This window comes from Chenopodium album, chromosome 7 (assembly GCF_948465745.1).
Source record: "Chenopodium album chromosome 7, dcCheAlbu1.1, whole genome shotgun sequence".
In the NCBI taxonomy this organism is placed as follows: domain Eukaryota; kingdom Viridiplantae; phylum Streptophyta; class Magnoliopsida; order Caryophyllales; family Amaranthaceae; genus Chenopodium; species Chenopodium album.
This window is the reverse complement of record NC_137840.1, coordinates 48,605,350-48,633,247: the sequence shown is the minus strand read 5'-3', so window position 1 is coordinate 48,633,247 and position 27,898 is coordinate 48,605,350. Positions and strand designations below refer to the sequence as shown.

The following is a 27,898-nucleotide window of genomic DNA, read 5'->3' as shown; positions in this document are numbered from 1 at the left end:
GTGTTTATACACCGAGGTAGTAAAGGATTAAATAATAAGTGTTGTTTGTCACTAATAAATCAAGAATTGAAATTGGAAACTTGTCTTGTTTGATTGAATTGTGTTTAGAATGTTTGTATTGTTATGTATATGAGTCATTACCAAGTCTAAACCTGTAAATCACGTAAAGTGCAAGATGGATGAGCAATAAAACTCTGGATTGGTGCACTTCTGGAGTAATGACAATCAGGGGTTGGGGTACACGGGGTATTAGCCGTGTACTTTTCTCGAGGCCGTCTGATCTACGAGTCTCTTATTTCAAATATATTTTTTTTAAAACTAAGAGTTAGGTGAGATCTCATACTAACTACAGTCATGGAGTCGCGCCCATGGTCATTGGATGTTTATTGATGTTTCCGAAAGGAGGCATGGGGTTTTTCTTTTATTGATGTTCCAAATGGGACATGGGTTGGACAACCTTATCTATTGCTAAATCCAATGAAATAAATAAATAAGTTAGTTAATATTAACTTGTGAAGTCTTAATAAATTTGATGGTTGAGTCATGTGCCGAGTCTATAAACTAATGATGCGTAATGGTTGATTATTAGTAATATGTTAGGGATTTCTTTTATGTTTCGCAGCTTGTATGTACTCAGCTTTGCTGATTGCGTGCTTTTGTGTGTGTCTTTCTTTGGTCATGGCATTTGCCTTTCAATGACCCTGTGACGATCCAATTTTTATACTTGTAATATTGGGGAGCAGACTAACCACAGGTTTTTACATACGCAGCATTCGCATCAGGGTTGTGGGATTTTGAGTAGAGAGTGGGTTATTATTCGCAGTTTATTTCTTTTCATAAGTTTGAATTTATTTAAACTCTGGTTTTATTTATTTACTACTTTTGTTGGGTTTTGAATAAGGGCCTTAATGGTTTCAGCTTGTATCATTTAATTTGGTTTTGGTTATTGGTTTTAAAACTTAATTATAACTGAGTTAGTTTTTCCGCTGTTATTTTATGATAAAGCCTTAACGTTTGAAGACGTGGAGGTAGCACGCCAGTAATTCTCTTGGATATTGTTCAGGGTCCTCACAGGTTTAAAGAGAGAATTATTGGGGTGTTACAAATTCAGTGAGAGGGAAGAAAGTCAACAACTCTCTCATAAGTTTTGTTCACAAGATGAGTACTTGTGTCTTAGGACTGGGGGCACGTGACTACATAGGCGCGACATCGTCTCGTCGCTTCTTTATACAGGGGGTGGATTCAACACCCTAACTTCCGGTAAGTTAGTAAGCGCACTAACTACCGTATTTGCTCCCATTCAAGAAGTGCCTGTTCCTGAAGGTTCGGCGCGCCAGTCGACTCGTTGAGCTAACGCTTACAGTAATTCTCTACCTATTAGTTCCGAGAGGTAGAACTCTCAAAGCTTGGGCTGAGTGAAATTTTACTCAACACCTACGCCGTACAATTTTGCGCCGTACGATACGCCATTTGCATTTTTGTGCTGCATGAAAACGCCTTCCTTTTTGGTTCGGACGTGAAAAAAGAAGAAAACCCGGACATTTGTAACGTTAGTACAGTAAAATGACAAACCTGTCTATGGGTGCTATTTCGTAAAGAACCACCACGGAACGTCTTAAGGCACTCTTACGAAAAGCGTTCAAAACGTATGCTTGGGGAAGGCACAAAGCACGGTGTGCATGCAATATGATGCAAAAAACTAACAAAAAAGAAAATAAACTACAATATGCAAAGCAATTTAAAAGACTTTGATAATTTGCGCGCTATTACGTCTAATATCGAGCAAAAACCGTTCAAAAAAATGATCGAACGGATCAAAATCAAAATCCCGGTCTTTTGGTGACCAGTATCCGCGCGCAACTCAGAAGGTCGCGCTGGCCATGCGCGCGCATCTTTCTGAGTTGCGCTGGTATGTCACGCGCAACATCTAAAGTTACGCGCGACATTTATGTCAGTAAAATGAAAATCGCAGGCGCGATTTTTCATTTCACCATTTTTTCCTTCCTTCACTATTTTCGACCCTTTCTCTCTCTAAAAAGCTCAGTTTTTTGTGACTTGTGAAGCTAAAGGAAGCTAATTTCGTCCTCAATTCATATTTTCCGTAATCCAATGTATGTTTTTTGCTAAAATTTGCTCTTTTTCGGCTGAATTCGAACGATTTTCGAATCGTTAAACCCCAAATTTTAAATTTGGGGGTTTTCGATTTGGCTTATTTTTCTTGAAATTGTTTGCTCTATGTTGTTATGTTGTGTTTAAGGAGTGTTTTGCAACAAATTTCATGAAAATGGTTAAGTATTGAACCTTGTATGAGCATTTCTTGTTTCAAGTTCGTTCTTGCTTCTTTTTTCGAATTTTTGCTTGATTTTCTGTTATTTTGTTTGCCCATTTTGGTTATTTTGTTAATTATGCAACAATTGTAGTATTGGAACTAGTTTTTCTTCCATAATTAACATTTTGAAAATTTTGAATCCGAAAAAATGGCGCGAAGTGTATAATTAGCCTATTTTCACCAAAATTGTTTGGTAGACGATAATCATGTTTATATTACTATTATTCGTCTAGAATTAGTTGATTCTTTGAGATTTTAGAATATAATCCCTTAAATGCTTAGTTGAAACTGGTATAGGATGGCTTTTGTGGGTGTTAAAAGCCCCCATTTACTGAGTTTAATTGCAGGTACCGTAGCCCCCAAGTATGGGTTGCATTCCATTTTCGTGTTTTTCCCTATCGGTAGTCGTTATGCTGCCGAAATGGGTCTAGAATACGTATATTAGTTTAGTTTAGGAAATAAAATAAACTAATTAAAAAAAATTTATCCGTCATAGCATGGACTCGCCTCCGTTTGTCGATGCCGAGGAGGTTCTTGTTAGTCCGGACGAGGCGGTTCTCCCTCGGAAGAGGGTAACCCGTCCTCGAGAGAAGGTTCGAGAGCGACGCGTTGCACCCGATCGACGTCGCGAGGAGGAGGTGGTTTTGGAGGCTCCTCCCAACTGGGACCCTAGGGTCCTTAAGTGGGATCTAGACCACCACGTTTCGATCCGAGGGTGGCGCGGCATCGTGAGTTTTTCGCTCCTTCTTCTCTTTTATTTTCCTTTATTTCTTCTCCTTTTTAAACCATAACCGCTTTTTTTTTTATTTTTAGAGTGAACCTGGCATGCGTTTGTACGGCTCTGGTGACCTACGAGCCTGTTTTGAGCGTTTTCCCAAGGTGGCAAAAGGAGATTGTAGCACTTTCTGAGATTGACTCCCAGCTGGCAGATCTTCGGGATTTATCGAGCAAGTCTGCATCGTTAGCTTTCCTCCGTGGATTGTTGGAGTTTTGGTGGGATTCCACCAACACTTTCCACTTTCCATGGGGAGAGATGACGGTTACCCCCTTCAATTTCTTTTTGATTACGGGTTTTCCTTTCGGAGGTGAGCATGTAGTTATAGAGCTCGTTAAGGGTCAGACAAGAGATTGCGCGACCTTGTGGGGGATCGTCTTGTGTCGGCCCTTCACGTGTATGCGCAATCTTGTCCGTACTCGGTTCTTGCTGACGAGTTGTCGGCTGATGAGCTTGACCGGCATTGTACACCAGAGCAGCTGGCTCGGAAATACATTGCCCATGTTCTTTCCGTCACCATCTTGAGTGATCGAGGAGAGCGTTTTGCCATTGGGTTACTTATTTGCCTCAGCAATTTGGGGCAAGTAGGTGACCTGAGTTGGGCAGAGGTGTCGTATGCCCGTATGCTTACGGCTATGGGCAAGGCGACCCGAGTCATGGATTTCGCGGCAGCTACTGAGGTGCCTCGGATCTCGCTTACATAGCATGGTCGTATCCTTGAGGTACGTGTTTTAAGCTTTTCCGGTTATTACTTTTGTTTTTCCTTTAGGCTTATATTTTCTCGATTTCAGGCTTGGGGATACTCGTACCTGCCTTTCTTAGCCCCCAGGGTGCTTGGGGCTACTCGTTTTCCTATCGGCCATCGATTGGTCGAGATTAAGAGGAGACGAGCTAATTCTGCCGGCGACTTTTGCCAGAGGATTCTTTCGACGACTTGTGCGTTGGCGAGTATTCCAAACTACACGTTCTTCTCTTCGTTTTTTTATTTTACTCATTTTCTAACGATTTTTCATGTGGTTGTGTTTTATAGATCGATCTCCGTCCTTGGAGTTTCATCGTCGGAGTCCCTGAGGCTATCTGGTCTGGCATGGTTTGCTGCCGTTTCCGGGCCCTCTATACGGGACTCTCGGTGTTCTAGAGGACCGACGCTTGGTTTTTAGGCGAGCGTGTTCTCTGGCAGCTTTTGACCGAGGAGCCTTTGGTTCCTGCAGATCCCCCGATCCGGATGCTGCGTCCTGACCTGCTGTCTACCGAGGATCGAGCTCAGGCGATCCTTGGTTATCAAGCGAAGCAGCTAATGCTGTCGGATTCTTCTTATCCGGCTTTTATAGCATTCAGGCTGACTCCTTTTCCTGCCTTTGTTCCAGTTAGTTTTCTAACTCTCTTTTTTCGTGTTTCTATTTATTTTTTGGAATTTTGACCCTTTTATTGTTTTTTGTCATATGTATTTTTAGCGGGTCGAGCTAGGTGGTTGGGTGCCTCCTACAGCGTAGATCACGTATACCGATGCTGTTAGATCAGTAATTCGTGAGACCCTTCCAGCGGCCGAGGATAATGAGGGGATACCGTTTGTACCTAAGACGGTTGAGTCGGTATGCCTTTTATGTATATGTACTTAAATATTTCTATTTTATTTATTGTTTCATATACATTTGTTTACTAACTGTCCTTGTATTCTTGGAACAGGTTTCGCGAGAGACCGTGAACGGCATGGTGAGGACTTTATGCGCTTTCCGAGCTGCTTATTGGAGAGCCTCGTGACTTTGTCATGCCGTGATCATAGGATGATCGTGGTAAGTTTTATTACTTTTTTTTTTTGCAACGAAGTTATTACATTTCATGTATTAATCTTCATTTTGGATTTTGCAGGATGTGCAGCAACCGTCTAGTAGCCACCGAGCACCCTGATTCCTCATGTACACATTTATATATTTTTTTTAGGAAACCTATGTATATATATATTTTGCATTTTTTTGTATATATCACACATTTGTATATATGCCATTATTATTAATAATTTTTGTTTCCATGTGTATATTAATGCGAAAAATTTTCGAGGGAGGGACTTACCCCCCTCGAAAAAAAATAAACAAACTCCAAAAAAGAAGGCAAAAAGAAGGAAAAAGAAAAGAGAAAAAATAAAAAGTAGGAAAATAATAAAAAAAAAATAAAAAGAAAAAGAAAGTAGGAAAACAATGGAAAAAAGAAAAATAAAAAGAAAACAAGAAAACAAGAAAATAATAAAAGAAAATAAAAAAGTAGGCAAGAAAAGAGACACAAAGTGTTAAAAGGCAAGCGTATGATTTGCTTAAGATCTCGTGAAGATTCCGTCATTATATGACCCAGAATATGGAAATTAACCATAATTACATGCCGCGTCAGGGAGTCGCGCGCAACTTCGTGAGTTGCGCGCGGCTGTCGCGCGCATGTAATTTTGTTGCGCGCGAGTGTCGCGCGCAACTCCGGAGTTGCGCGCGCCACCTGTCAGTGAACTTTCCTTTAAGCCGAATTTGCCGAAAATTTGCCACTCTTGGGTCTATTTAAACGTGGTTTTGTGTAGGCTTTTGATCATCTCGCATTCATTCGCTTAGTAACATAAGAAATTAAAAAGAATTAATCTCTCTAAAATCTTATTCTCTCTCTTTTTATTTTTTGAACAATGGTGAAGACCTTTGAACAACGTTTGAAGCAATGGGTCACTTCCCTTTCAATCGAGGACAAACTAGCTTTCAAAATTTATCACTTGGACCCTTTATTGAATTATATGCAATTAGTGGTTAACTTTGATTTTCTTCATGCCGCAGTCAACCATTGGGACTCTAACCACTATCTTTTCTTGTTTAGAGGGGGTGAAATTGTCCCCCTTCCTGGTGAGTTCGAGGCCTTTCTAGGTTTCCCTACAAAAACTCTCCCTGTGACTTATTCGCCTACCTTGTCGGATCCCAAACCTATATTCCAAAGATTTTTTGGTTTGTCCGACAATGATATGACCAACATAAGAACTGAAGAAGGCGTGAATTTAATTCAATTTATTGAACACTTCGTCGCCCCTCGTGACAACATGACTAAACAACGCTTTAAAATTCGTGCTTTATGTTATTGTCTTCTTGTTAATTGTTTACTTAGGACATGCAAAGAATACGGAGATTATTCAATGGTGTCCATAGTAGAGAAAATAGAGGGATGTCATTCACCCGATCCTTTGGTTTTGGCGGAAACCGTTCTGTGCTTGAATCGCCTTAGAGGAGATCCTAACGAAAACGGTTTCACGGGAAGTCCACTCCTATTACACGTACGTTTTTTTTTCGGCGTTTATCAGCGCAAGTCAAGAAGTTGTGCTGGCATGACTAGCGCAATCTTCTGATTTGCGCTTGGAGGGTACGCGCAACTGATTTAGTTGCACGCGCCACCTGCTCGTGTAATAAATCGCAAAATAATTTATTTATTTTTTTCAGATTTGGCTCATGGAGCGTTTGCGAATTGTTGATCTGATCAGCCTCAAAACCTTAAGGCTAATGGAGTAAAGACATTTCCTGGACGTCGAATCCTTTATAAGCATAAGAATGAAGAGGAATGGACATCGTTTTTCTGTCATGGAGTTCCTAACATACGGTTTGTGATTCCTTGGTGGAACATAAATAGTATGATTGGGAATAGTCTCAATTGCCCTTACATTAGGCTTTTAGGCCTATCTAGTACTACTTATATTTTTCCTTGTAGGGTGATGAGACAATACGGGATGAGGCAATATATTCCTCCGCAAGATTGTGATGCCCCTAAAGATGTGACTTTTAAACCCCGAAAGGATTGCTCGTTGGACGGAATATTGGTCAAGTCTTCCTAAATGGGTAATACAAAATCCTCCTGCGAGTATCACATTATCTTCCTTTTACAAGGCTTGGATGAATGCGGCGGATAAGGGTGAATTAAACAAGGCTCGATCTCAACTTCAAGCCGCCACCGCTCGCAATCCACCTAAGCCTTTGATGCATTCAACCACTACTACTCCTCCTAGTGGTCAAAACAAAGGAGTGAGAAGAAAGTTAGACTTCTCGTCCCCTAAGGCTCGTTCAAAGGAAACAAAAAGAAAGGCTCGTTCAAAGGAAACAAAAAGAAAGGCTCCCTCCAAACCCGCGAAATAAGCTCTGAATAAAAAAGAACCTTCACCAAATACTCTCAAGAAAGCTTCAATAGTCAAAGGGAAAGGAAAACAGGTTGCAAAGGCCCCAATCCCAAAATTGAAAAAAATGTTTGGGTGAAAAAGAAGAGTGTAGGGGGAAGCTCCAAGGTTTCTGAAAATGCTACAATGGAAACTACTCCTCCATCATCTGTGACAATTGAGGACATAGTAAAACCTTAGAGTGTTACACAATTTTACCTTTAGTTTTTTTTTCGAATAAAGTGTAATCACTACTATTTTTTTTTCGTTTACTATCTAGTTCAATAATGTCTTTCTTTTGAATTTTGAATGAAATAAAATGAGCTTCATATTTTTATATTTTGATATGACCGAATCATAAAGATTGCCTACGTATTCGCATTGCAAAATTAGGTCTTTGCGTACTTCTAATTTTTTTTTTTTTATTTTTTTTTTATGTGTTTGTTTTTTTTTTCTTTAATCTCTTAGATAGAAATTAAATGAAAAAATTAATCAAACCTTGTTTAAAAGAATTAAATCAAAGTTTAATTTTATTTTCCGAGTATATGTTATATTTAAGAAACACCCTCTTTTTATCGTAAGTAGAAATTAAATCGCAACTTCATTCAAACGCAAAAAACATCGGGATCAGGCGGCGCGCGCAACAAAATTAGTTGCGCGTAACATCCGCGCGTCCAGTTGCGTGCGACACCTGTGCTACGAATGTCTCGAAAAATTTATTTCAAAAATTCGTATTATTACCCCCCCAAGTGTGAAGATTATTTCGTAATGTTGAAAAAATTTGAACACTTAGAACGGTTTATTATTTCTAAATTACCCCCCCAACAAGTGTTATGTATTTTACCGTGTTATTCGGTAAAATGCATAACACTTAGAATCTTTCAATTTAATGCTAATTAGAGTTGGTTGTATGAGTGAACGAGTTTTATCCGGATTTCATATGTAATATTTCTTTAGGCGATCAATGTTAATTAATTGGCGAATTTCATTAATCTGACGGCTCCTCCCGATAGGATTTCAATTACGTGGTAGGGACCTATCCAATTAGGTTTGAATTCCCCTCTTGGATCGGTTGGTGGACCCCTAACCTCCTTTAGTACAAAGTCACCTTATTTAATATTTCTAGGCTTTACCCTTTTATTAAAATGACGCGCAATGCGCCTTTGTTAGACTTGTACATGATGCAAAGCTCTTAATCGTCGCTCATCGAGGAATAAAAGCTCTTCATACCTCGCTCTTACCCATTCAGCTTCCGGTAGCTTACTTTCAAGTACGATGCGTAGGGATGGTATTTCCAGTTCGACTGGTTAAACTGCGTCCATTCCGAAAACTAAGGAGTATGGAGTTACCCTTATTGATGTTCGTATAGACATTCTATAACCAAATAATGCGAAGTGTAGTTTATTCGGCCAATCTTTGTAATTTTCTGCCATTTTCTTAATGATGACTGTTATATTTTTATTTGCCGACTTTACAACTCCATTCATTTGAGGTCTGTATGGGGATGAGTGATGATGTTTTACTTTATAACGAGTTAAGAGGGTCTCGACTTCAGCTTTGAATTGAGATCCCTAATCACTAATTAGTTCATGTGGAACTCCATATCTACAAAATATGTTTCGTTCAAGAAACTTTGCGACATGTTTAGAAGTGATATTCACGTAAGAAGCAGCCTTAATCCACTTAGTAAAGTAATCAATGGCAACTAATACGTACTCGTGCCCTCCCGATCATGTTGGAGAGACTTTTCCAATTATGTCAATTCCCCAAGTCAAAAAAGGCCAAGGGGAAGTGAGATTGTATAGTCGGATGGTGGAAAGTGTTGTAAATTAGCGAACATTTGGCACTGTGGACATTTTTTAACATATTGTATGCAATCATGTTCCAGAGTGGACCAATAGTACCCTTGCCGTGAAATTTTTTTGAAAGCATTTTACCATTCATGTGAGGTCCACAAACACCTTTGTGAGTATTTTCCATAAGGTGTGTGGCTTTCGGTTGGCCTATACACAGTAAGATTTGACCATTAGGTCCTTTTTTGCATAATTGACCATTTATTAGACCATATTGGTCCGCAAGTCTTCGTAAGGCTCGTTGGTCTTTCGATGAAGTATTTTCGGGATATGTGTCATGAGTAATATATTGGAGGATATGATCATACCAAGGATTGTCTCCTTCAATGTCATTTATTTCCTATATTGCGTTACAATACGCTTGTTCTTCTCTTCTACCAACGCATAATGGCATCATATTTAAGTGATCTGGAATGTTGATAATTGAGGCTAATTTTGCTAGCGCATCGGCAAATTGATTGTCATCCCTTGGGAGATATTTAAAATCAATATGTTCAAAATGCTCGATGAGTTGCTCTAGGTGTGCTTGGTATAATATCATTGTGGAGTTCTTTATTTCCCATTTTTTTTAATATATGATTTATAATCAAACTGGAGTCTCCGTATACCTCAAATTTTTACACACCTATGCTAGTTGCTGCTTCTAATCCAATAATGCACGCTTCACATTCTGCGGCATTATTAGTAACCACAAAGTCTAATTTAACAGAGGTTGGAGTATGTGCTCCCTCTGGACTTATGAGTAACACTCCTACGCCACATTCTTTTTGATTGGATGCACCGTTGAAATACATTACCCATTTGTCATCTTGTGTCCTGAGAATCTCTTCACCTGAAAGATGAGTAGTTTCTGCATGACTTGTTTGAATTGGATGTTGTGCCAGGAAGTCGGAAATTACTTTTCCTTTCATTGATTTTTCAGGAATATATTTTAGCTCAAATTCAGCCAACATCACCAACCACTTAGATATCCTTCCTTCTATAGGTGGTTGTTCAAACAAATACTTTATCGGATTTTGTTGAGAAATCACATGAGTAGTTTGTGGTAACATAAAATGTCGTAACTTTTTGGTTGCCCACACTAATGCTAGGCTTCGTATTGGATGAATTTTTTGCTTATATAATATATTGCACGTTCGACTTTTTCTACCTCTTGTGCTGACATGACGCCTTTGGTTGTGTCTGTAACTGTAATGTATAGCCTAAGAGGTAGTTTGGGTACTGGTGGTGCTAAAATTGGTGGAATTATGAGATGATCTTTGATTTTCTTAAAGGCCTTTTGGCATTGATCGTCTCATTCATGTTTCTCCTATTTTTTCAATTTTTTAAATATTGGCTCACAAGTCATAGTCAATTTGTTTATAAATCGACTAATGTATTGTAACTTGCCAAGAAATCCCCTAATTTCTTTTTCTGTTTGAGGGGGAGGCATGTCAACAATTGCCTTTATTTTAGAGGGATCGATCTCAATGCCACGTGTGCTTACTACGTATCCGAGTAACTTACCAAAAGTGACTCCGAAGGCGCATTTTTGTGGATTCAATCGCATTTTATATTCTTTCATGCGAGTGAAAAATTTGCGTAAAGCTTTAATATGTCCCATTCTATCTTTGGACTTCACTATCATATCATCCACATACACTTCTATTTCTTTATGCATCATATCGTGCAAGAGAGTCGTAGCCGTTCTTTGGTACGTAGCTCCTGCATTTTTTAAACCAAATGGCATAACTGTGTAGCAATACGTGCCCCAAGGGGTAATAAAGCATGTCTTTTCTTCATCTTCTTTTGCCATTAAAATTTGGTTGTAACTTGCGTATCCATCCATAAAGGATAATATCGCATGTTCAGCCGTGTTATCTACCAATATATCAATATGTGGTAAAGGAAAATCGTCTTTAGGGCTAGCTTTATTAAGATCCCTAAAGTCGACACACATACGAACTCGTCCATCCTTTTTAGGGACTGGAACGATGTTCGCTACCCATTCTGGGTAATTACATACGCGAATAAAACCGGCGTCCAACTGTTTTTGTACTTCTTTTATTTTAATGCGACATCAGGTTTCATTCGTCGAAGTTTTTGTTTTACTGGTTTAGAAGTAGTGTTCAAGGGAATGGTATATTCCGCGATTTCTCTATCTATTCCAGGCATGTCCTTGTATGACCAAGCGAACACGTCTTCGAATTCTTTGAGCATCGATATGAGGGTCGATCGCTCTTCCAGATTTAGAGTTAAGTCGATTTTGACTTCTCTCTTATTTTCGTTAGTTCCTATATTAACTATTTCAGTTTCTTCAACAATAGGGTTCTTTTGTTCTCGTTCATTCATTAATTCAACCAATTTATTAATGTTATCATCTTCATCAGATTGATTGTTAGAGCATTCGAAAGATTCAAGAGAAGGCATATACTCGGAAATAGAGCTCATATTATTAAAATCAAAAGAAAGTACATCAAGAGAAGAATCCTTTTCAGGATCTTCGTCCTTAGAACTAGAAAATAAAGACTCAGTAATGGCCACAAGGCCTAGATTTTCAGCTTCCCCGGAGTCTACAATAGATTCATCGTCCGATTCTTCAAACATCTTCCCTTCGCCTGTGACGATCTCCAGTTTATCGCCTTTGTGATTGATCCATTTGAAAGATTTCCTCCATCCATGCTCAAAAGTTTCGTTTGAAGGGGTGATCAACAAGGTTGGGTCAAAGGCTTCATCTTGAATGGTGTTTTGATTGGTCATTGTTGCGACATGATTTTGCTTTAGTCCAAATAGCAAGTTAAACGCTTGCCCATCATAGCACCCTGGAGTTGGGTGTTTTGATTTTACGATACTAAGATCGTCATCCAAGAAGTAGCAATCATGAAATATCTCAAATTCCAGGCTTCCTGATTCCTTTCAAAACTAAGGGTTCCGGAAAGTCATAGCATGGGTAATCTTCTCCCTCCCTAATGAATTGTCCATTAAGGGTTTGTTGATAGGATGGGAGTAAAGTGATTATCCCTTTCTTATTATTGTCTCTACGTGCTTTGTTTTTGGCATCGTGAGACTCCAATTCTTCTTTGGTTGGTTTATATCTTAATCCAAAGGAGAAGCTTTTCTTTGGGATAGGAAGTAAGAGAGATTTCTTCATTCCTATTCCCAAAGGCATCCCAGGAAAGTAACTACTCTTGAGCAAGATGTTGTTTACTATCCGAGTGGAATATGGATCAAGCTTGAATGGTTCTTCCAAGTCTTCTTCCATTTCGATTGTGAAGATTGGCTCCACGGCAAATCCCCACATGTCCTCTTCGTCATTATCATGGTTTGTTTCTAAGAGTGATTGATCATTTATTGCTATTTTGAGTGGACAAGCATGTATAATCATAGGAAGCCCTTAATAGTTCAACCTAATCATTTGATGAAGTGAGGATGGTATTGCACTAAGCTCGTGTATCCAAGGAAGTCCAAGTAAAAGGTTGAATGTAGGTTTTATGTCCATAACATGGAATTCAACCATTTTTGAATTAAGCCTGTGGTAATTGGTAGCTTAACAGTTCCACACACCGATCTTCTCGAATTGTCATAGGCCCTTATGCTTTGTTTTGTCGATTGGAAATCTTTTTCTGGATTTTGGCCTAAGTATTTTGTCGTTCGTAATAGGCATACATTTACAGTCGACCCATTGTCTACCAAAGTTAGAGGGATGTTGTATCCCTTGCATCCCACAGTTAAGTATAACGCATTGTTGTGGGTAATGTCCTTTAAAGGCAAATCATCATTAGTGAAAACGATTGACTTGTCGGATTTATTGCTAGTAAGCAAGCTAATGAGATCCTGAGGGGTTGTGTCTGTACTTACAGACAAAGCCGTTAGAGCATTCATGAGAGAATTCTTATGTTTTTTAGAAGTACTTAGGAGTTCCCAAATGCTAACATTCGCCTTGGATTGGCGAAGTTGTTTGATCAATGGATCTTTCACCTCGAGTGGAGGTGGTATTGTATTTTGTGTTTGACCTTGGGTTTGATTTTGTGTGGTCGAAGATCCATTTGGTGGTGGTGCTTGGTAGACTCGCCCAGAACGAGTTAACTGATTTATTTCATTTGGGTTAGTCATAGGACTCATAAACCAACTTTCTTCTAGAGGCTTTGGATGTGCCTCCATTTAAAGATGCTCCATGAGTTGTGCTTGACGCCATTGTTCATCCAAGGAGAGATTCGATAAGTCTTGCGATTTCCCTAAGAAATTATCCCAATCAAGCATTCCATTTGTTTCATTTTGCAAACAAGATGGAGGTGGGACAGCGGCATACTTAGAGACATATAAGTCTTAAAAGTCGTCGTCCCATAGTCCACATACTTCATTAGTTTCCCCTATGAGTATTGTGGATAGAGGTTCTCTTATGGGTGTGATATAGTCAAAAGGATTGAACGTGTCACTTCCCATATGGTCTTCCTTGATGTGAAATACCCCTAAGGGGGATGCATTATTGTTAGGTTTAGGCGTGGGAATTCTCCCATCGTCTACTAAATCTTGTATTTTGTGCTTTAAAACGTAGCAACGTTCAATATCATGTCCAACGCCTCTATGATAAGCACAATTGAGGAAACCTCTTTTTTGGTGGAGTGGGTGGTGTTGGCCCTGTTGGGGCAAGTAAGCCTTTTTCATTTAGTTTTTCTAGTAATTCTTTATAGCTTACAGGAAATAGAGTAAATTTTCTCTCTTTTTGTCCATCTTTTCCTGGGATCATCATATCGATTCGTGTTATTGTATTGCGTGGAAGTTGCAAATACGTTAATAAAGGATGATGCATTATCATTCCCCTTCTTGTAGTTATTCTTAGGTTGATGATGATAATGAGGTTTGTTTTCTTTTTCCTTAGCAAGATCATCTTCAATCCTAGTAGCCAAAGAATAGACCTTTTGAAAAGTATTTAGACCAAGGTAATGTAGATGTTTGTTGTACTTTTCATGACAATTGTCAATGAATTTTTGTAGTAACTCGAGTTCAGGATGCCTTTGGGCAAGGTGGGCCGCCTTTTCTCGCCATCTACCATAGAAAGCAAGGAAACCTTCATCGTCGCCTTGCTTAAGCATCTCGAATTCACGTAAAGTTGACTTGAACTCTATGTTACTCTCGTATTGGGTGATGAAAGCCGAAACTACATCTTCCAATGTTGCTTTGGATTTTGGATCTAGCCCATAGTACCACACTTTCGCGGTTGGGTCTAGTGATAAAGGGAAAGTCAAATTATAAAGCTTAGGATCAACTTCCTTTAGTGTCATAGTGCCAGTAAAACACATTAAGTGATTTTGTGGATTATTGGTCACCTTAAATATGGCAAGTCCGTAGCTACTAACTTTTCTAGTAAAGCAAGTCCTGGGGGAGGAGTAAATTTTTCGGCGTCAAAGTACTTGTTCCCCATTGTAAAACGAAGAACTAGCTTCTCTAACGACTTTTCTTTGATGGATAATTGCTCCATCTTTTCTTGTAAGGCTAACGCTTCAACTTTTTTCTTTTCAGCATTTTCCATCTTCTTAATTCTTCTCTCCTCGGCCTCTTGAGCCTTTTCCTCTCTCATACAAAGAATCTCTTGTTGAAGTTCTTCGACAATTGTCATTGTTGTTGGACTAGGATTAGTTGTCGAATGAAAGTGGTTTGAAAGGGGTTGATCTTTGGGTGGTAAACGTAGAATGCGAGTACGAAAGGATAAGTAAATCGATACGCTTGCTTTTGAAAGGAAAAAATAGAAAAGAAAAAAAAGACACAAAATATACTCAAATGGATAACATCGCCCTTAACAATTCTTCAATGAAGATATTGTTCGCACAAGTCAATTTGTTTCTTGAGAAATCAAAACTGACTCGTCCAGTGGGCGTGCGCAAGTTACTCAATTGCGCGCGGTTGTCGCGCGCAACAAAATAACTTGCGCTGGGAGGGGTTGCGCAACTTCTTGAGTTGCGAGCGCCACCTGCTCGTAGTATTTTTTTTTAATTCGAGCGTTTTTTTTAATCGATTTTTTTTATTTGACCCTTTTTTTTCTTTTTTTTATGTTATCCTTTGAATATGACGCTAAAGCACGAAGAGACAACTTCGTAATTGGGAACCTAGACTAAAATAAAAAAGAAAAAAGAAAACTATCCTAAGATGTTGCACATAGTCACATAATCACATAAGCATGTTATAAGTCAAGATTCACGCAATGCCATTCTAAGGTCAAAAAAGGCTTGGGTGTCCAAAGGTACCATACCTTAAGAAATGATGCATAAATCAATCACTCAACGTGTTGACCCATGACATCGCCCTCCCAACATTTTGTTGGTGATATGGGTGGGATGATTGTTATTGATTTTGGGATAGACGCCTAGTGTTGGCGACCCCTAGTCAATGAGCCAATCCCCAATGGTTTAAGTGTGCTATGCTTATGCATGATGCAATGTTGCTTGTTTGGTTTTTATTTTTGTGCAAAAGGAAGATATTATGCGTTCAAGTCTCGCTCTCTAACTAGAGATTATCCAAGTTAATTTTTGTTACAACCCATAGGCAACCTAGTGTTGGATACCTTGGACCATAACTACGAATTAATCATGTAACCTCTAAGTCCCCAGCGGAGTCGCCACTGTAAGGAGGGTGATCCCATCGTAAGGGGTACTCTCCTTAAATGCCCTTGGCCACTTAAAAGCCTAGGACTTTACACTTGTTAAGGTGTAGTAGGATTTGAATTCCTGACTGTTTAGGGGACCTTGAATTAGAATTGATTCTATCATCACGCTTTTTTATAAGAAACAAATAGGAGTCGCCAATGAGTTTTAGGAAAAACTCATAAACCTCGTTCATGCCTTTCTTCCATGTGGAGTTCATGGAATAATTAGCACAAATCATAAGTTTACCCATGCCTAAATTGGTCTATAAACCAGAAATGAGTTCGGGAGTGAGGGTACTAAGATAACGTTCCCTTTAGAGGGGAATCGTCATCCTAGCCCTAGTACGGCCTCTACTGGCTCTTCCTTTTTCACAATTTCATCACCAAACAATGTATGCAACGCGATACCTAAAACTATGTTAGTTGATTTTATTTACAAACATTAATTCACGTAGGAATTACATTGCAAAGTCGTTGTTCTTATTTAATAAAATTCGTGGAAGAACAATAAATAAACAAGATTCGTCTTGGCTTAGGTGATCAACCAACAATTATTTAATTCAATTATAGTCTTTATTTAACGCAAGATACTATGTGGAATTGATTAATTAATTATTTTAAAAGTGATCAAACAACACTAATTAATTAATTAAAGTCCTTTTAAACAAGAAAATAAAGGTGATTTAACTAAGTGCTCGGGAATTTACCACTTCTCTTTGATAGATCTCCGTTCAGAACACTTATGGACACCTTCTTGTTGGGGAACCTCCACCGTAGTAACAAAGTATCGCAAGGGTGAGTGTTTAGGACAAGAGGGCTAGGTTGCACAAGTTCACAAGTTATTTCGCCAGAGTTTTAGGTTAATTTATGTCTGTTGAAGCCTCGGTTTAAGCTCGTATTTATATAGAAGGATTAGGTTTAGGGTTTCGAGCTTTCTGTCGCAGCAGTTGTCGCGTGCAACAGATGAAGTTGCGCGCGGCAACCCAGCGCAAGTTATAGAGTTGCGCTGCTATGTGCAGCGCAACTATTGGTCTTGCACGCAGCTTTATGGTAAGATTCGATTTTATATTTTCCGTATAATTTCCGAATAATTACAAATCTTCCGCATCGCAACTCTGGAAGTTGTGCTAGGTGTCGCGCGCAACTGAAATAGTTGCGTGCGGCAGCCCAGCGTGACTTTATGAGATGCGCACAGATTTTTTTAACCTAGGCGCTCCTAAATCCGTCATTATTAGGGTTTAAGCACGGGCTTAAGCCTAGTTATGATCGGGTTTAGTTAATTGGACCTTTGTTTTGGCTTTTCTTTAATTTGGGCTAGTCTTTTGTGTTTTATGGCTTAACCAGTTATCCATAAGTATTCTTCACTTTGATCCAACACGAAGATGGCTTTATTTATCGTCATTGCTCTTCCTGTCGGGATAGGAGGCCAAAAGTAGATGTCTACACCTTGTGCCATTCACAATAAAAGGTTTGGGAAATTCATAGCATGGATAGTCCTCTCTTTCTCTTATGAACTGTCCATGGAGAGTAAGAGTGTACTGATCCATTGGGATTGCTTTCTTTTGGGTGTGAGCATTACTACGCGCCTTAGACCTTTCCTGGGCTTGCTTAAGATCTTCCCAAGTCAATTTGAAACTAAGTCTGAAAGTATCTAACTTAGGGAGGCCAGGTAATTCCATTTGTTTTGCTATCTCCTTTTTCTTTACTAGAGTCATTCCGGGAAAGTATCCCTCTCTCTTGACAATAGCATTTACCATCATATTGGAGTGGGGTTCGTGACAAAGAGGGGTCCTTTCATCCTCCTCTATTAAGGAGACCTCTTCGTTAAAGCCCCATAAGTCCTCATCATCCTCATCGTGCTCCATATTAATGATTGGATTTTCAACGGCTTTAATCCTAATAGGTGAAGCATCGATTGTAATAGGGATTCCTCCAACTATAGCTTTTACTTGTTGGTTAAGAGATGAAGGGAAGGCCTTGAGGTCATGAAGCCAAGGGCATCCCAACAATAGGTTGAAGGAAGCCTTAATATGTACCAATTGGAAGGTAGTAGCATGTTCTATTGCTCCCGCCATTAAATTCATAGTGATTTTTCCAAGAGCTTGGCGACGAGTATTGTTGTAGGCTCTTATTCCTTGTGTTGACGGGGTTAAGACTTCATCTCTTATGCCTAACATCATCGCAGTTCTGAGTGGACAGACATTAATTGCCGATCCGTTGTCTACAAGAGTCATTGGAACGTTCATCCTCTTGCAGACTACTGTGAGGTTTAGAGCCTTGTAATGCTTGTCACCTTCTGGAGGTAAATATTTGTCAAAAAAGGTGATCAAGTTAATAGGACTAGGGAGATCACTCGTAAGGAAGTTAGCCAACCCCTCAGGAGTGGTGTCGGAATCTATCCCTATCATATCCAAGGCGTTCATTACTGCCAACCTATGTTCTCGAGATGTAGCCAGAAGTTTCCATACGTTCATTTCGACATTGGCCTTCTTGAACTGTTTGACAATATCATTTTACTTAATAATAGGTATGGGAACTTGTTGCACGGTAGGAATAGGTTGTCAATCGTCACATTTATAATGTGGCTCCTGCTCTTCGGTTTCAGGCAAAGTTGCCAAAGTATTTTTGGGGTGAGTGTGTTATGACTGCGGTGCATCTCATTAATCGCACTCCTACTCCGGTTTTGAAAGGTAAAACCCCTCATGAGCTTCTATTTGGTCAATTGCTTTCATATAACAGTCTGCGTGTTTTTGGTTTTCTTGTTTATGCTGCAAATCATCCTCGTGTCAAGGACAAACTTGATTCAAGGAGTCAAAAATGTATTTTTGTTGGGTATTCACATGGTAAAAAAGGGTGGCGTCTTTATGATTTGGTGAGTAATGAGTTTTTTTATTAGTCGTGATGTTCAATTTTTTGAAGACAAATTTCTGTATTTAGAATCGCTTCCTAACGAGCGTCGGTTGCAATGGGAGCAATATTTTGCTAATCCACTGCTTTGGGATGATGATGAGGTGGGATTACGTGTATTTGATGCGAAAATGGTGAAGTTCGCGACTTGGAACCACTTCGGACCACAGCGCCGTTGCGGCGGTCCGAGGCACTCCACACTCCAGATGTGGAGCCCATTGCCAGCCTTGCAGAACAAGCAGCAGGGGCTGCCGAGCCACCCAGTAGCAGCCTCTCCAGCTTGCCTAGGGCACTGGAATCCAGCGGACGCTGGGCGAGGCCGCCAGCCAGCCTCCTGCCTAACTCGCTGGATTTACAACGGGCGCTGGCTGTGGCGTGAAGTAGAAGCAGCATGGGGAAGGTCCTGTACCATCTGCCAACACCCCCTGCCAGCTACGGAAGCCAACTGTGCAGCCACCTGCCAGCCGCCAACGGTGGCTGCCTCACCGGAGCAGGGGGCTACTTCACCGGAGCGGTTTCCTGCCACCTCCGATGAATTTGAAAATTTATATACTCGCTTGGGTGTTGTTCATGAGCTGGAAATTTTGGGCGAATATATTGAAACTAATCCGTTGTATTTGAGGGGGAGTTCATCGGAAAATTCGTCGGATAATTTGGGACGTGGTCATCGTGAAAAACGTCCTCCTTCGTGGCATCGGAATTATGTTACTCAAACTATCATCAATGAAAATATAGACCCCTCTACATCAGTTGTCGACCCTCCTCAATCACATTCCTCAGGTAAGCCTTTCCCTATAACTTGTCATGTTGAGTATAATCGCTTTTCTATGAGACACAGGTGTTTTCTAGCGACGATCACTAAGGGAAAGGAATCGTCTTCATTCAAAGAGACGGTTAAAGACGTCGGTTGGCGTAAGGCAATGCAAGATGAGATTGATGCTTTACAGCGTAATGGCACATGGACCGTTGAGGATCTTCATCCTGGTAAGAGGGCGATTGGTAGCGGTTAGCTGTATAAAATCAAGTACACCGACAAATCGAAGGTGGAACGTCTCAAAGCTCGTTTGGTAGTTCATGGAAACCGACAAGTTGAAGGTGTTGATTATAATGAGACGTTTGCTCCTGTTGGAAAGATGGGTACGGTAAGTATTCAGTTAGCAGTTGATGTGTCTTTGAATTGGGAGTTACATCGGATGGATGTTCATAATGCATTTCTTCATGGTGATTTGGATGAAGAAGTCTATATGCAGCTTCCTGCAGGGTACGGCACTCCAACACTTGGCAAAGTTTGCAGGTTGCGCAAGTCTTTATATGGCTTGAAACAAGCCCCGAGATAGTGGTTTTCAAAGATGTCTAATGCTCTGCGAGGTTTTGGGTTTAAGAACTCATATGCTGATTACTCTATTTTCAGTTATGTACAAGATAGTGTCTCTTTGCAAGTTCTTGTCTATGTCGATGAATTGATTAGTGCAGGCTCTTCGCATGATGCTACTGTTCAATTTAAAGCCTGTTTGTGCAAATGCTTCTACATGAAGGATTTGGGTTTGCTTAAGTATTTCTTAGGCATTGAAGTTGCTCGGAGTCCGGAGGGCATCTTTCTTTCTCAACGAAAGTATGCTTTAGATATTTTGACTGAGGCAGGAATGTTGGGTTGTAAACCCATTGACACTCCGATGGAGCAAAATCATCGTCTTGCACATGCTTCTGGTAAGCCGTTTGCTCAACCGGAATAATATCGTAGATTGGTTGGACGATTGGTCTATTTGTCGGTCACCCGACCAGAGTTGAGTTATTCGGTGCATGTTTTGGCACAGTTTTTGAGTGACCCGCAGGTTTCACATTGGGATGCAGCCATTCGTGTCTTGCGCTACCTTAAGGGTAGTCCGGGACAAGGTATTTTATTGCGACGTATGAAGGATTTACGCTTGACGGCGTTTTGTAATGGTGATTGGGCGGCATGTCCATTGACTCGGCGTTCCTTGTCTGGTTATTTTGTATTCTTATGTCGTTCTCCTGTGTCTTGGAAGACTAAGAAACAGCCTACTGTAGCCGCATCCTCGTCTTCTATGGCTCTCACTACTCGTGAGTTGAAATGGTTGAAACAGTTGTTGTTTTTCCTTGGTGTTAAGCATTCAAAGCCTATAGCTAAAATCTGGTGTTCCATGAGCGTACGAAGCATATTGAGGTGGATTGTCATTTTGTTCGTGATAAGTTGATAAACGGTAGTATTTCTACCTCCTAAGTTTCGACAGGTCATCAGTTGGCAGATATTCTTACCAAGGCTCTTGGACGTCAACAGTTTGGTTTTCTCTTACGCAAGTTGGGCATACGTGATTTACATTCTCCAACTTGAGGGGGAGTATTAGAGTTTGGTTGGTTATTTGTGTTAATATTGTATATTTATAAAGTTTATCTTGTTTAGGAATTTTAGGCAGGTTAGGTATTCTATTGTATTGTGTATATATTTGTGATGAATATTAATACAAAGCAAAGCCCTTTTTTTCCATTTTAACAAGTACCTTCCTAAAATAAAAATAAAAATAAAAAAAAAAAAAAAAAAAATGGTATCTAAATTATGATATTTGTTTTATATAAAATATAATTTCCTTTTAAAAATATTAAACTATCCATTGTAAATGTTACATATAGTTTAAATATTTTCTCTTGAAGGTTTTTATTAATAATATACACCATATTTTTAATAATTCTATTTATATAATTTTTATAATATTATTTTTAAATGTATTTAACAACCGTGCATTGCACGGGATTTAAGCTAATTAATCAATAAAAGCATTTATACTTCTGAAATACCTTGAGGGATTATATTCCTACGGACTGCGATTCCACATTCAATTTATGCAGTCACAAACTCACAATCTACTAATCTAGCAGGTACCCAATTTAGGGCATATAGTATACTAAAATCCCAGTACATACTGAACTACAGATACTCTGGTAGCACACGCTGATTGATCCTAATCAATCATATCCATTAATCCAGCAAATCATTAGCTGCTCATTTGAATACAAGTTCAATTCAGCCCTACATTAATCTAATAGCCTCCACCATTCATTCATCAGCCCTACATAAACACTCTGAAGTCTGAACTTAACTTTCAATCTTAACATGTGGAACCTGCATCAGCACAATAGATCGACGATGGATGCTGATTTAGCAGATGCTATCACCTTTAATAGTTGTAAACATCCTACAAAAATAAGGGACTGAAGTAAACGGACTTTGTCTTCACTAACTTGAGAAGCAAGCCCATTCTCTGAGTCAAAAAAAAAAAAAAAAATCTCCCTAAGATTTGGTCCTAAAGAAAACAATTCTTTCAAATTGACTTGTGCTAAATTGTAAAATTTACATTCATCTATTTAAACTAAATTAACTTAAATATCAAACAATAAACCAGCAGAAGTCATATTTGATTCATTCATGAAACCTTCTCTCTTCATGGCCTACTCACGCTGTCATACACATCAAAAAGGTGCTTTAGGCAAACTATTGCCACACTTCAAAGTCCAAACTCCAAATTACAAAATACTACCTAAACATCCATTCAAAGCTAAGAACTGCAGATCAATAACCTTCATTCAAGAAAATCCCCATCCTACAGGCTGGTCCATATCTACATTTCCAGAATAAGGTATTGAACTTGACACATTGGCCACATCTTTCTCCAATTCTTTCTCCAGGTTTTTTAGTTCAGCTAGTTCTTCATTAAGCTCATCACGGGAATCCATCAATGGCTTACTTTTGTGAAGTTGCACAGCCTTTTCCACATAAGGAACTAACCAGCCTACTTTAAAATGCATACATTGCAGGTCAGACAATGAAGTGTTCAAGTAATCAGCTTGAGAATCACTCAAGGATCGAACTGTGGTTTCTTCCAGAATGAGAACCGCTGTTGCCAATGACTCTAATGCCCTGGAGACCATGTCACCATTTCGGATGATGCTATTTTCTATCAAGTTTCCATGCTTAGACCATATATTTTGCAACGTCTTAACTAAGTTAGACCTTATATCAAGTCCTTTGAATTTGACAGTTGAGTTATCACTTTTGTTGCTCCGCTGAAAAGAACACAGTGGGCACAAAAGTCCTATTAGCCATAAGAAAATTTAAAAGCATAGACAAGTGCAATTTGATTTAGTACCTGAGAAGTTATATAGTTCCTTGACACGGTGTTTAGCTTTGGTTTTCCCTGTCAAAGTTTTCAGATGGGACACTGATCAACAAAAACAGTTTGAAAGAGCTTATTTTTCAATAAATAATGAAAAGGTCTTCATTGGAGAAACTTTACCTTCTTCAGCTGCATGCTCCAGTTCATTCAAGGCAGACGTTCTCCTCACTCTCACGCAGGTTGTAGATGTGAAAGCCATCTCAGTGATTGGTTCTGCAACTTCAAGTTCAGACATCACTGACGGCGGTATCTCTATTCCTGTTAGTCTTTCTTGTACTGCAGATGTTGAAGGCATTTCAGTGTTTGTTTCTGCAAGTTCATGCAGATTTAGAGAGAATGGAGGTGTCACACCTCGTGATATGCTTCCTCGTGTTGCAGAGGTAGAGGGTGCCTCAAAATTTTGTTCCATAAACACAGGGTCAAGCTCAATTGGAGTAGGGGATTCACCATCTTGTCTGTCAGGAGAGTCAGCATCAGATTGTGTCTCTTCATCGTCCTTTGTTGCCCTTCACAAGCACAAACAAAATTAAATATCTCAACAACAAAAAATTTACCCCATCTATGGTGAAAGGCATTCCACAAAACAAAAAGTGCCTAATCACTTGTTTATCTCGGTGGGACGAGGAGAAAGTTTGTGAAATAAGAAAAATAATAGCAAGGAAGAGGGAACCACATTTTTTTAATGTAAAGTGAAGATAATGCGAGAAAAAAGCAAGAATATTTGAGGAGAATGAGAGATTTGAAGTTTGGGGATCTAGGCAGCACAAAATACATCAATTGCAACCCCCTTGTCTTCAGCAATACCAATGCTTATATGACTAGTCCCACTATTTGCTACATCCACTTTGATATGTCAACACTTATAAAGCTATATATTTCGAGTTCATAATATTTATACACATTTCAATAACAAATGACATGCCAAACAAGGTTCTAAAACAAAAAAAATTAATACTTGGAACATGCAAACATCACAGCATATATTCTTAAGAACAGATGAGCAATTATATGATTCCAGCATGCCTCAAGTTCTTTACACACTTTATCCACAATTCGTCACAAAATCCAATCTACAATACCATTTATTGAATGACAATCCTCTTAGTTACTCTGAACTCATATATACTCCTAAAATTCAACTTACAATCTATTTCACATGGACCAAATAATCAATCTTGTCCACACCACAATGCACAAGGCAAAGTTCTACCCAAAGTAGATCCTAACTGAGTGATTTCTATATGATGTAGTACAGTCTGCCTACCATGCTTAGAGGTGACAAAGGAGATTATTATTTGAAATTGGCAAGGAGATGGCACCCTTTTAATTTACAACACAAATCTAAAGTTTTCAAGAGAAAATTAATCCAAATCTTCTAATTTCCGAATCATTGAGCGAGCAAATCTCCATTACCAAACAATATAATAGCAATGCAATCCCTAAATCCTTAATACATGGGTAGAGTGTGAGAGAATCAAGAGACAAATACATGTCTCACAAAAATAACTCCTTTATACAGTACTTTACCCAATTCATACCATAAAAATATGTTTTCAGATTACCCTCAAACCTAGAGCAATGACCCCCACAGATCTCAGTCATATAAAATAGCAATAATCCAATTCCTAGAAAACCATTTGTGGGACCTAAGAGAGTCTAGAGTTGCATGTGAGTTTCCTGAGAAAGAGTTTACCTATGTTCAATTTTTTTACGGTAATAAACCCATGGAGATTTAAGGTTGATTGCAGAAGACAAATGTAAGATGCTATGAGTACAAGAGCTTTTTTAGAAGTTCATTACAGATATTAATAGGAGACACAAAATGGCATGGGAATTAGTATTGTAAATACCGGAATACAATTAATGCTGAACAAAGAATGAAATAATTTAACTCAAGGAAATGTCACTATCAGCATAATCACTGGAATGATATACAGCAGTTACTGCACACATCTCTCAATCTATACCAGTCAAATGTTACAATTTGATGCCAAATAATGAAAAGCTGAGGTTAAACTTACCGTTTGGACATACACGAATCTGATGGTAGCCAAGTCGGAGGTGGCCAGAACACCCCATATAGATCAAATGCCAAATTTTGACAATCACCAAGCATAAAATCATAAACAAAAAGTGAATCATCATAATCGCGAACAGGAGAACTATATGATGTGAAACAGCCTCTATAAAAGACAATGCAATTGCCTTTCCATCCTTGAAAATCCTCTGCTGAGGCAAAGAAGCTCCCATCAAAAGTTACAAATAATATTTTATCATCACCAATGCCTTCAATTTCATCCCATTTTGTCTCGTCCTCATTTAACTTATAAATGGTAAAACCTATTCCATCTCTTGTTCCACGCCTACACCATCGATATATTAAATACAGTTCTTGATTATCAGTTGATACAGCTAAACGTCTAATTTTGGTTGAAGACTCAGGCAATGGATTTTCTACGAGGAGCGACAATGATAAGGTATCGTAATCCATCTTATAGGTTCTACCTCTGCGATCAATAGCATAGATCTTTTCTTTAAAATTAATCACATCATGAAAGCTCCTCACCTCTAGAAAGGTTTCCCGGAAACTAACATCCAATTCTTTCTTGTCTTTAAGCCTTATTGCACATAGAGCCCCTCTATGATGTAAAACAATGGCAGTACAATCACCAATTGTAGGGTAAGTTTTACTACAATTAGGATTTACAAACAAAACCACCCTATTATCGTTGAACTCTGGAAGACTCTTCTTCCCAAACATATCTCTAGGAGCATCAACAAACCAAAACCTATGGAATGCAGCTATCTCAGATACTTGAACGTAAGATAAATCCAATTTCCTTGGGAAATTGGGAAAAAGGTGGGCAACAATTCAATGGCGATTGGTGAGAGGAATCTGCTTACAAACAACTTACCAGGGTGCAACTCTTCAGCAGTAAATAACCAGGGTGGGAGCTTGGGATTGAGAGTTGATCGAAAGAGTAAAACATACCTCGCCACTAGAACCGGTGAGGAAGGACCCCTATCATCTAACCAACTTCCAGCACATGTTGCTAGAGAGTAGGGGAAATTAGAGGATAATATATTCTTTGAGGTGAGATCATGTAAAGTGATTGATCTCTTCCATGCCTTACAAACTGCCCGGAAGTTCTGGATGTCCGATCGACTCTCAAGGCATTCAGCAATTTTTGACAACAACTCCGGGGGCAAGTCCGACCAAAAGACTCGCCTACGACTCATTTTGATGAAGTTAATTGAGTCCAATGTACCCTTAAATGCTCCTTAAACACCACTGTTCCTTAAACACCACTGTTCAATGTACAATGCTCCTTAAACACCACTGTTCAATGTACCCCTTCAAAATTCATAAACCAAAATTACACCATACATCAAATGTTGCAACATATTTATTTATGAAATGGGAATCAATCAAAGACTCAATTTTGTCATGGCATTGGGTTATTGACTCGGTAGCACTGATTTCAGACAATAAATATAAAAAAGAACAACTATAAATTCAAGGAATTAAAAGCCATAAACATTAACGAAAAGCTGATAATAAAAATACACCAAAATGGGTTCAAAAGCTTACAAATTAGCATGTAAAATTCATAGAAAAACAGGTGAAAAGCAATGAGAATGAAATTGTGAGATATTCAAATAAGAAGTAAAAATGAATTGGAAGCAAATAACGAGAGTTTTGTAAGGATTGTTACCAGTTACAACTTTAAATTCTCCTCGGACTAATTTGCAAGGGAAGAAGTAAAGAATTTGACCTCATTTCCTCATCTTCAAAATCCTTATTTCTACTTGGAAATCTAAATTAGAGTTTTCAAGGGAGAAATCGTGAATATGGGAAGGCAAATGGTTATTTCATCTTTTACTTTTCGAAGGTGTGCGTTCAAACTAGTTGCCCGTTATTTATTTATTTATTTTTTTAAGAAAAGGTTATTTTTAGTGCGTTCAAACTAATCAGGTGAATAGAACACATTCCCACACTCAATACAGAATACAGTAGTGGAAAATTTTGTTAGAAAAAACCCTTTAAAGTAACCTTTTTGTACAAATAAACCTTTTTTAAAATTTTGGGCAAATGAAACCAGTTGATATTTTTTTTTGCTGACGATAACTAAGGACCTTTAGTTCACTTAATTAACCTCTAATTTCCCTTATTTTTTCTAATTACTCTCTAAGGCCCGTCCACTTCACCTTATTTTTGCTGAACTTAAATTATTTTTACAGAACTTAAGTTATTTTTACTAAATTGAAATTTTTTTATTGAACTGAAATTAATGTTGCTAAACTCAAATTATTTTTACTAATTTTCTATCATATTTCTTCTTACAAGTTACTGATTTTTACTGACTAAAATTTTTTATACTTAAGAAATTATTTTTACTAATTGAACCTATTTTTAATGAATATTATTTTTTTAAGGTGAAGTCAATAGGGCATAACTCTCACTTAACATTTTAAAATTAAATGAATTTATAAAAGGTATTTTTCATAAAAGGTAAAATTTTTTTTTTTAACAAAATTGAAAAAATAGATTAAAAAAAATTCAAAGATACTTTTTCTCTAAACTAATTCATCAATTACATCTTTCAATTAAAAGATTAATTTGAACGATAACAATCAACTCCGTAACAACATTATATCACTTCGAAGTTCAAATTTTACCATAATTTCTCTCTATATAAACTCAAGGAAAATTTGTCAAAAAAAAAAACATTTAAATCCACCATTTTGCGAAAAAAAAAAACCTTTTAAAAGCTTTTTGGCTAAATGAATCCTGATTTTTAACATTTTGGCAAAAGAAAACCCGAATGTGAAGTTTTTTTTGTTGAAGGCAACCAAGTGCCTCTAATCCACTTAATTAACTTCTAATTTATTCTAATTATCCTTTTAACACTCACTTAACCATTTTATAATTAAATTAATTTAAAAAAAAAAAAAACAAAAACCACCACCCTCCTCCCTTTACCCCTCCCCTTGCGGCAGCCCTCTCCTTTCCCCCTCCCCTTGCAGCAGCCCTCTCCTTCCCTCATCCCCGGCGACCCACCTCC

General features: G+C 38.5%; 1 protein-coding gene across 2 annotated transcripts; it reads right to left on the bottom strand.

Moving 5' to 3' along the window:
* Positions 1-21,589: 21,589 nt before the first annotated feature.
* LOC145637870 (uncharacterized) lies at positions 21,590-26,744 on the bottom strand. 2 transcript variants are annotated; one of them, XM_081688880.1, is made up of 6 exons: positions 26,549-26,744; positions 24,854-26,187; positions 23,184-23,338; positions 22,953-23,108; positions 22,806-22,853; positions 21,590-22,722 (listed from the first exon to the last, which is right to left on the bottom strand). In XM_081688880.1, exons 2-6 carry the CDS (start codon positions 25,591-25,593, stop codon positions 22,706-22,708), a joined length of 1,116 nt encoding a protein of 371 aa, XP_081545006.1. In that variant the 5' UTR covers positions 25,594-26,187; positions 26,549-26,744; the 3' UTR covers positions 21,590-22,705. The 2 variants fall into 2 exon arrangements, with proteins under 2 accessions (XP_081545006.1, XP_081545005.1); XM_081688879.1 differs by having other exon boundaries at positions 22,953-23,338.
* Positions 26,745-27,898: the final 1,154 nt, after the last annotated feature.

Bases quoted from the DNA above. Each gene is read 5' to 3' on its own strand.
- LOC145637870 (XM_081688879.1), bottom strand. From the start codon at position 25,593: ATGTTTGGGAAGAAGAGTCTTCCAGAGTTCAACGATAATAGGGTGGTT. The intron at 23,339-24,853 runs GTAAGTTTAACC...GTGCTTGTGAAG, and splicing joins GATTCGTGTATGTCCAAACG to GGCAACAAAGGACGATGAAG. The intron at 22,854-22,952 runs GTAAAGTTTCTC...AAACTTTGACAG, and splicing joins GGAGCATGCAGCTGAAGAAG to GGAAAACCAAAGCTAAACAC.